Source organism: Prosopis cineraria, unplaced genomic scaffold, assembly GCF_029017545.1.
Source record: "Prosopis cineraria cultivar Desert tree isolate PC_DT_omini unplaced genomic scaffold, ASM2901754v1 PC2, whole genome shotgun sequence".
In the NCBI taxonomy this organism is placed as follows: domain Eukaryota; kingdom Viridiplantae; phylum Streptophyta; class Magnoliopsida; order Fabales; family Fabaceae; genus Prosopis; species Prosopis cineraria.
In genome coordinates, this window is record NW_026555333.1 from 45,809,511 (window position 1) to 45,819,054 (window position 9,544).

General features: G+C 34.1%; 1 protein-coding gene across 1 annotated transcript; it reads right to left on the bottom strand.

The window, feature by feature from the left end:
* Positions 1 to 4,679: 4,679 nt before the first annotated feature.
* LOC129302175 (disease resistance protein RPV1-like) lies at positions 4,680 to 8,763 on the bottom strand. The gene is made up of 4 exons (XM_054940856.1): positions 8,245 to 8,763; positions 6,923 to 8,015; positions 6,516 to 6,812; positions 4,680 to 6,435 (listed from the first exon to the last, which is right to left on the bottom strand). Exons 1-4 carry the CDS (start codon positions 8,712 to 8,714, stop codon positions 4,888 to 4,890), a joined length of 3,408 nt encoding a protein of 1,135 aa, XP_054796831.1. The 5' UTR covers positions 8,715 to 8,763; the 3' UTR covers positions 4,680 to 4,887.
* Between the last annotated feature and the right edge of the window lie 781 nt (positions 8,764 to 9,544).

The following is a 9,544-nucleotide window of genomic DNA, read 5'->3' on the forward strand; positions in this document are numbered from 1 at the left end:
TTTTGATAAACAAAATTGAGGATGGAACTACTGCAACTCAGCATGTAGATGCAGATGTAGCTTATGAGATCTAATTTCCTTTGAGTTTGTTTTTATCATGCATCTTATGAAAGAAATTTTAGAGATTTCTAATTTGCTTTGTCAAGCTCTGCAACTTCAATCTCAAGATATTGTGAATGCAATACATTTTGTTTAATCTACTAAGCTTCTTATTCAGAAATTAAGAGATGATGGATGGAAAGAATTAGTTGTAAAGATAAAATCTTTTTGTGAATTAGTCAATATTCTTGTTCTTGATTTTGATGCTCATTATATTGGTAAAAGAGGAAGGGCTCGCCATCAACAAGATGAATTTATAATAGGGTATCATTATAAAGTTGACATCTTCAATGCAATGATAAACTCTCAATTGCAAGAATTGAATAACAAATTTAATGATGATGTGGTGGAGTTGCTTATTCTTAGCTCAGCTTTGGATCCAAGGAAAATTTGCATATTATTTAAAATTGATGATATTTGCAAGATGGTAGAAAAGTTCTATCCATAGAATTTTTTGGCACATGAAATGCTACAATTAAAAATACAATTTGAGCATTTTGGCCATGGCCTACAACCTCCTGATTTTCAAACATTGGTTACCATTTCTGATTTATGTCAATGGTTGGTGAAAACAAAAAAAATCAAAAATATATCCTCTTGATATATAGAGTTGTAACTTTGATTCTCACTCTTTCAGTTTCTACAGCTATAATAGAGCAATTTTTTTTAACTATGAGCATTATTATAACCATGCTTCTCAACAAGATGGATGAGGGATACCTTTCTGATTCTTTGCTTTTGTATATTGAAAAAAAAAATTATTAAAAAGTTTGATATAAAATTTTTTGTAAATGATTTTAATGACATGAAGGAGAGAAGGGTAAAGCTTTTTTTATCTAAGAAGACAAGCTAACTTTTTATGTATTATTATATAATTTACAATATCTTTAATTAAATCTTGTGTCGTTTTTCACTAAGCATTTGGCCCCCCTCAGAATTGGAAGTTGGTTCCGCCCCTGACTATCTTTATTGCTTTAACTACTCGCTTAATTATTAATCTTGCCTCTCTCTCTCTGTTTTTTTTTTATTCCATCAATTGGTATATTGGGAAACATGAAATATTACCAATCACCACTATCCCACCTAGAGTAAAATGAACTCTCACTGTGTAAGAACCATTATTACTAATAATTGCCTCACGGGTACCTTGAAAATGCATTTATCATATTTAATTTATTCACTGCAAGTGCATGTCCAAAACCATAAACTCAATGTAACTCTCCTTATTAGTTGAGCCAAGTGCCTTTCAATATTAATCTCGATTATCTATGACCAAAAAAAAAATCACACAGATTAAAAGATAAGAAGATAGGGAGATTAGGTAATTCTTAAACATTGATTGACTTGAACAGATCAATCAATGTTAACAAGTTATTCAGTTTTTTAAAACTCAGTTTATTCTATTTTTCACATTCAATGTTAATAAGCTATTAATATTATACTAAATAAAAAAAGTATAGTATGTTATAAATTTATTTTTTAAACATTTAGCTTTTATTAATCTTGGATATCTTATTATGTATATATGAATAATTATTTATATATATTCAAACATTACTTGTTCATACACCGTATCAGCATAAAAGCTCTTCTTTGAATATCATGATTAAGTAGTTTGTGCGAAAAAGTGATGATAATCAAAGTATAACAGATTACCAAACTGCACTTCCATAAAGCATATATATAAATGTATATAATGATCGAAACATGACTGTTTGATACGAGAAGACTTGAACTCAAAACACTGGAAATTAAGGACTAGCAAGAAACAGTGCCAAGGCATTAACCACTTTATTGGCCAGAAAGCATCGACCATATTTAGGTATTTAGTAACCATTGTTGTTGTTGGACGAGGGGCTTGAGGTCCCCAATTTTTCATTTTTATTTTTCATTTTTTTAATCATTGGCTTTTAGATGAAATAAGAAAATCTTTACTATCAAAAAATTCTTGAAACGATAGAATTTTGTTTTTTTTTCAATTTTTTCAAAAATTTCAAAATTATACAATTTTATTGTATTTTAAAAAAACTTAAAAAATAGAAAACTCCACCGTTTCAACATTTTAAAATATCAAAGTGTTTTTTATTTTATGTAAAATCCAATAATTCAAAAAAAATATAATTAAAAAAATTGGGTATTACAAAGGACTTTAGAGCCCCAAGCCCAGCTGCAGTACCTTCATTAACCTTTGTTGCTGCTGCTGCTGCAGCTATTGTCGATGATTGGAATGTTTGGATAACGCTTATCAAATTCCTGGATAAGCTTACAGGTTTCTTCCTTCGCACAAGAACGTTGTTCCTCAGTCATCATGGCAACTGGAATTGCTAAAATCTTTTTCAGCTTCTCTGTTTCTTTATGCCCATGAAGGTGCAGAAAAGCAAGTACGTCAAGCTGTGCCTCATCAAGTTCATTCATGGCAGAAGATGGACCTCCTTTTGTTGGAATGTAAAAGCTCACGCATTCAGGATCTGCACACCTTATGTCTTCTTCAACAAAAGGAGAAGATGGGGATAACTTGACAATAGCCATCTTTGCTTGACAAGATAGGCAGAGATGGAGCTTGCTTATGTCTATATCTTTTGCGCTTGGCATGGTTGTGTTCCTATGGTGAAGATTATATACCACATTTTGAATTGGCTTGAGAGATTTGGAGAAGGAAGGTCGCAATTTATCTATAGTGGTTTGATGTGCTTATCTACCGACCACTTTTATCATTTGATTGGCTTTCATAATTATTATTGTATTGTATTTTATTTTAATGTGATGAAGAGCCAATAAATTGGAGATTATCTTTACAAATCTCAAGAGAAAGTAGAGAAATCCCTTGTTTTATGCAACTGAAATTGGCTGTTTATAATTTCAAACAAAAAATGCTTAAATCCATGAATGCAAGTTAAACTAATAAGCCATAAGTTGATAAATGTAATCATCAGCTGATTGGTTGTCACATTTATTTTTATTTCTTTTGAACCTTGGGGCTTGTTTCTTTTTCACTGTAGCTCGCTATGGCTATGCAAAAGTTTGGCCGTCCTGTCCGATCTAGGCAAACTTAATCCAGTTCAGTCTTGTGAAAAAATTGAGTTAAAGAACTAAAATGACTAACAAGACAAGGCTTTATCTTTGGGTTGAACTGGACAGGTGACCGAACTTTTAGATTACTTAATTCAGTTTGGTCCTATAAAACTATTTAAATATAGTTATAATTATTTTTATTTTTTAATATAGTTGAGTGTAAAGCTTAACACCTGATTGTTGAATGTGGCATCTCACTTCATTCCCCTTACTATGAAATTATTTAATTTTTAATGTTTTGTGATAAATTTTATATGATATAAGTATTTTTTTTATCTTAATTAAGTTTAACAGGTTTAAATGAATTGTTGTTTTTCATAGAAAAAAAAAAAAAACCAAAGAGGTTCTAGATTATTGGGACCATCCTTCAATTCTTTGGATCAAGTTTGGTCTCGTTTAATTTCAAGTTATGCCAAAACAGGACCAAACTAGAGGTTGTTTAATTTAATCCTTTACGTAAAAAACATCAGATTTTTGATTGGATCGAAGTACAATTCTGTTGGGTTTTTAAGTTTTGTGCAGCCCTACAACTCGCCATCGTTGTTTTTTTTTTTTTAATCCTTTTTTGAGAAGGGGTTCACCACTTCACTTGGCAATGAAAATTTTAAAGATTTGAATTTTTAAAAAACAAATGCCCTTTAGAGTTTAAATTAAAATAATGAAAATCACGTTAACTAATATACATTTTTAGACCCCAAAAAAACTAATATAGACATATTTTTTTAAAATATTTTTTGGCTGATTTTATTATAAACTGGGATTTGGATTTAAAATATCTGTAACAAAATCCAAGGTGAAAAAAACTACTCAATCAGATATTAAATTTAGTTCTGTTCTTTTAACAGCAAATTTAGTTTGATATTCGTTCTAATTTTTTTTTTGTTGAGTTTTTAATTGAAGCTTAATCGAAGATTGGCACCTATTTCAGCTCACTTACTGGGTTCACTTCTTTTACATTCGCATTTTCGTAGAACAGTTGGTTGGATGGTTTCCTTCTTGTTGCAGTTATAGTTGTCTTTATTCGTCGTCGTCGTCGTCGTTTTCTTCCTTCTTTGTGTTGGTTGTGTGCTCTGATTGATCCTGTCTGTGCTCTGTCGTCGTTCTCTTTTTTTTTTTTTTTTTTGTGGATCGATGTTTGGGCCTCAGGTAATATTATCACTTTTTTCTTGAGCTTTAGTGTTGTGCCTTTTTTATTTTGTTTTTAATAAAGTTTGCTTCTTGCTTCAAAAAAAAAAAACAAAAAAAAAAAACAAAAAGGAGGCTGGTGCATATTAGTTGATTTTTTTTTTTTGGAAAAAAAAAAAGAAATTTTTTTGGTGAAAAGTAATATTATTACATTTTCGCTTATTAAGCAAGAGAGTCGCTTTGTAATCTCTAAATGCCAAAGTTAAATATCCAATATCCAAATTTGCATTTTCGCTTCTCTCGAGATAATCTGGTTCAAGTGTACAGTACTTCAATTATATATTTATGCTTGCCTATATTACATGTTGTGGGCATGTTCACTATAATCATCACAACTTCACTAATTATGATCGTCTCTTATAGGCTTTGAAATTATTGAACAAGTCCTCTGCTAATATACAGAGCTGATAATTTTGACAATGTCTCGTGCGCACATCACACTTCACACACACCATGTTTTCTGACTAACTAGAATGAAGAATCAGTTACAAAGATAGCAAAGGCAAAGGACTTGGACTGATCTATCAAACATCATGCGAAGAAGTCTTTCAACCCCTTCGTTCCATGCTTCCAGGTTCCACGTGCAAGATATGGAAAGACAACTCCCTCCTCAGATTTCTGTTTCTGTTCGTTCTCATGAGAGCTTCCATGTCCCATTTCAATTGCATCAGTTTTTGACTGTAATTGCAAGTTCATTTTTTCAATGAAATCACGATATTCTGATGCATATGTTGAGCACACCCCACACCCTATTATATCCAAGCATCCCTCTTGCTTCTCATGAATGTCCCCACCACCAAAATGAACCCAGAAATTAAACGAAACCTTTGGTTTACGAACGTTGTTCTGAACATCTCCTACACTTTCTTTGAGTGTTTCATGTATTTCAGAACAGAAGTTCTCATCATAGTAAAGAAAAACATGATCCGATGAGAAGTTGACATGCTTTGCAGAGAGTGAATAGAACTCGTGTGTCTCTTCCCATTCTCCACGACTAATTTCCAAACAGGCTCCACATTCAATTCGAATCCATTCAATTGACGGAGCCTCAGGAACAATGATGCAGAAGATGAAACCCCAATTCTCAGAACAATCCAGAGCAGAAGAGAGATCAATAGTAACGGAAGCTTGTGTCGTCTTATGCAGGAACCACTCTGGAACTCTGCTTCCGGGGTATATAACCTCAACCTTACCGTTCGAGAAACTGCATTTCTCTATGGCTGGAACAGATTTGATTATCTCAGCCATGACATTCGATCCAAATAGTTTGAATGAATGTTCATCTAACTTCGCACAGTTTTGGAAGTCAAAGCTTATCTTGTTTGCCTTCAATAGTTGACTAGTTGTCGAAGAGAAGTTAAGAGTCTCAAGTGATGGGCAGTCTATGGCTATTAATTGTTCTAATGATGAAGGGAGATCCGGCAGAGACTGAAGTCTTTTGCATGAATCAAAGCGAATGTATCTAAGCCTCAAAAGGTGCTTGATGCTTGCAGGCAAGTTTCTAAGTTCAGTTCCAACAATTAACAAGACTTCTAATGAAGAAAACATGCTAGTCTCACGTGGCAAGGCTTCCAAAGATCTTAAACCATCGTACAAGAAACGCAGATTTGATGCATCAAGGTGCATGTAATTATCTCCGGTATGTAACTCGCCAAGAGATATCAGATCACCTGACTTGCTTGGAGTATCAAGGCTTCTACCATCAATAAGAGAGAACGTTTCAAGTCTTCCTTGACTTGTAATAGATGATGGCAATTCACTCACTGCAGTCCCCGCTAGATTCAAATGCCTCATATTATGTGAGGTGACTGAAAATACCTTCAATCTTGAGCAGTCATAGAGGGAAAGATCACGAAGGGATCTTAAAGGCGTATCAGATCTAAGGCTAGTAAGGGCCTCACACCAATCCAATGCCAGAATCTCAAGTTTATGCAGCGATAAAATAGATGGATGAAGGTCACGCAAGCTTGTGCATTTGCTAAGATATACTTGCTTAAGATTCGAGGCCTTTGAAAAATCTGGGAGCTCAATTAGATTATAGCAATCGGTGAGGTCTATTTTCCTCAAGTTCACAAGATTCTGTAAAGGTGAAACAGAAAGAGAGATGTCACGTCATATAGCCTCAACAAAAGATAAAATGTGGGTGCTTATATACTTACTTGCTTTCCATGCCAAAGTATCCTGACTTGGCTATTTCGCATTTCAAACGACACAAGTTTCTCAGCGGAGAATGTAGGCGGTAAGGACTTCAAAGGAAAGTTATCCCAGTGAAGAAGTCTGAGTTCATTTGGTAAACATCTAAGGTCTTGAGGTAGATACATTCTGAACTCTTCGGAACCAAAATTATAAAATATAAGAAATTTAAGCTTGCGCATTTTGGAGAAGACTTCAGGACTTAAGGGCAGGTCGTCAATTTTTGACAAATCCAAAGCAATGCCTTTGATGGACTCAGTTCCCTAGCAAGCAAAATTAGAACGCAAAAAAAAAAAAAAAAGGATAAAACAAAGCCCACACACACCAATAAAAAGATTAAGTCAATCCAAAGGATGTTAAATTTGACTCTTACCACATTATATTTCAATACTTCATAGACATCATTAAAATCCCATAATCGACTGCGTTTTCCAGGTTCTTCCATTGATTCTTCTCGAACTATCTCCCAAGCCATTTCTTGTATTAGATCATGCATGGATACCTTCTCATCAAGAATAGTTAGAAGAGCTTTGTCCTCAAGAGTTCTCAATCCGATAGTTGTTGCATAATCACATGCATCTAACAAATTTTTAATGTCCTCTACCTTTCTGCCCTTGAAAAAGCATGCAATATCTAAAAAAATGTTTCTCTCTTGGAAATCTAATCCATCATAACTTAATTTCAATACATTTTGAATTTTCATGTCAGGCAGTCTTTTGAGTTTTTCTAGTTGACTTTCCCACTCACTTTTGCTTTTTCCATAAAGAAATGAACCCAAAATTTTCAGAGCTAAGGGGAGCCCTTTTGCATAAAGAACCACCTTCCTTGATAATAAGGCGAACTCTTTGTCAATGACATTGTTTTTAAAGGCATTCAAATTGAAAAGTTGAAGAGCTTCACCAAAGTTCAAAGCCTTGACCACATGCACATGACGGACCTCTTTACCAAGCACGTTTTTATCTCTGGATGTTATAATGATTCTACTGCCTGGTCCAAACCAATCACGTGCTCCAGCTAAAATTTCTAGTTGATCTGAGTCACTAACATCATCAAGAACAACGAAAACCTTTTTTCTTTTAAGCCTCTTCATATCCAAAGGAGTTCCTCTATCAGGCATACCAATGTAAGGTTCTTGATCCTCTAATAACTTGAAAAGAAGTTTACTCTTCAAATAAGCAATTCCCCACTTCTTTGACTCTTCTCTTACATTAGCCAAGAAGCAAAACCCTTCATAATCACAGCAATGTTTCTTAAATACAGCATCTGCAATAGTTGTCTTGCCAATTCCAGCCATGCCCCAAATTCCAATAAATCGAACATCTTGTGACTCCTTACTCAGTAATAATTCTACAGGTACAATTCGTTCATGAATTCCAACAAGACCAACAAAAGCGTCAATTTGGTGAATACGCTCCAACTTCTTTAAAACACATATGACAATATCTACAATCAGCTCAGCTTCATTCCTGGACCACGAGAGAAAGAAAGGGATCATATAAAACTCAAAAGCCCCAGTCGGAATTGCAACGTTAAAATATTCTTTTCATGTCGGAATAGTAATCACTTGCTTGAAATCGCATTAATTCTCTACAAATAGCGTAGGAACGTTAATTTTCAACGAAATTAAAAATCGTGCTAGTGAGATAAAGAATAAAAAAGAAGAACGAAAGGCTGATCTCAACGTCTGATGTATACCTATAGGTGCTAAAGTCCCAACCAGATAAATTAGCAGCTTGAGTAAGAGCGCTCCTCCATTTTTGCACTTGCTGACTGTGATTGCCTTGCTCGTGTTTTATAAATGCTTCTCCATAACTCCCTGTTTGTTTCCGTACATGGGAAGGGTTCACCCTATAGAAGACTGGAAGCACACGATGCTCCTGATCCTTAGAGTAATCGAGAATAATTTTGGCGATCTCATTCAGGCACCATGTGGAAGAAGCATAGTTCTCAGAAAAAATGACCAGAAATAGGATCGAATCGTCAATGGCTTGGACAAGCGATGGCCAAACCTCACTTCCTTTCTCAAGTCTGTAATCGACGTAGGTGTCGATTTTGCTTCCGCAAAGAGCGGCATGAAGATGGCTGGTGAAATTGTCGCGCGTGTCTTCGCCTCTGAAGCTGACGAAAACATCGTATTTCTTTGAGGAAGGAGAGGAAGAAGCCATTGTTCGGTCTCTTGGTTTAGCGCGAGGATACTGTGTTACTTTTTCTTCCATGAAGAAAAGGCACTGGCCTTTTAACAGGATCCTTGCAGTAAAAATGGCACGCGGGTTCACGATTGGCGAATTCTTGATACTTCTACACTGTGCATGGATTTAAGTAATGGTTGACAAATAGTACAACGTCTTATAGATCTTATATTTTATATTAAATATAATATAATTTTATTCGTATCAATATTTGAGAAAATTAACCTTCAAGCCTTCTAATTTTATCTTATTTTGAAGTAGGTCCTTGAATATTTTTTTTTTAATTAAATCCTCATACCTACTACCATTACGTCTTAGCCCGTCTTCCTCAAAACCATCAAACAGGGACCTACTGATCACTGTTTCATGCATAAACTAGCTCAAATAGTTGAATTGTTGTCAAGAAAAAAACAATTTACTTCAATCATTTAATCCATTTTAGCAACTGATTCGTGTTATCTCGCTTTGACCACAATGATTCTTAAAAATTTTAAGAAAAACCAATAACTCGCTCACGTTTTTAATTCACAGTCCAATTTAATTTTAAAAATATTGTTACAGAATTATCATAGGCTAAATTAATTTTGCAAGGTAGACTTTGCTTATCAAAATATTAGCATTCCCCAAGGTGGATTTGCTTGCTAAAAAAATTGTTTTGATAAAGGTGTTGTGTAAAGATGACTAAAAGCATAAACCAAGAGGATTTTTAATTTGAAATCAATGACATAAGAATTCAATCTTCATGTTACAAGTCATGCAAACTTATCAAAGAATACAAAATAATTATGATGGCGAAAATTCAATCT

What these genes read in the sequence shown, in the direction of transcription:
- LOC129302175 (XM_054940856.1), bottom strand. Translation starts at nt 8,714, where the DNA reads ATGGCTTCTTCCTCTCCTTCCTCAAAGAAATACGATGTTTTCGTCAGC. An exon ending in TGGGACTTTAGCACCTATAG is followed by an intron (nt 8,016 to 8,244) that starts GTATACATCAGA and finishes CTCGTGGTCCAG; the next exon opens with GAATGAAGCTGAGCTGATTG. An exon ending in TACTTTGGCATGGAAAGCAA is followed by an intron (nt 6,436 to 6,515) that starts GTAAGTATATAA and finishes TCACCTTTACAG; the next exon opens with AATCTTGTGAACTTGAGGAA.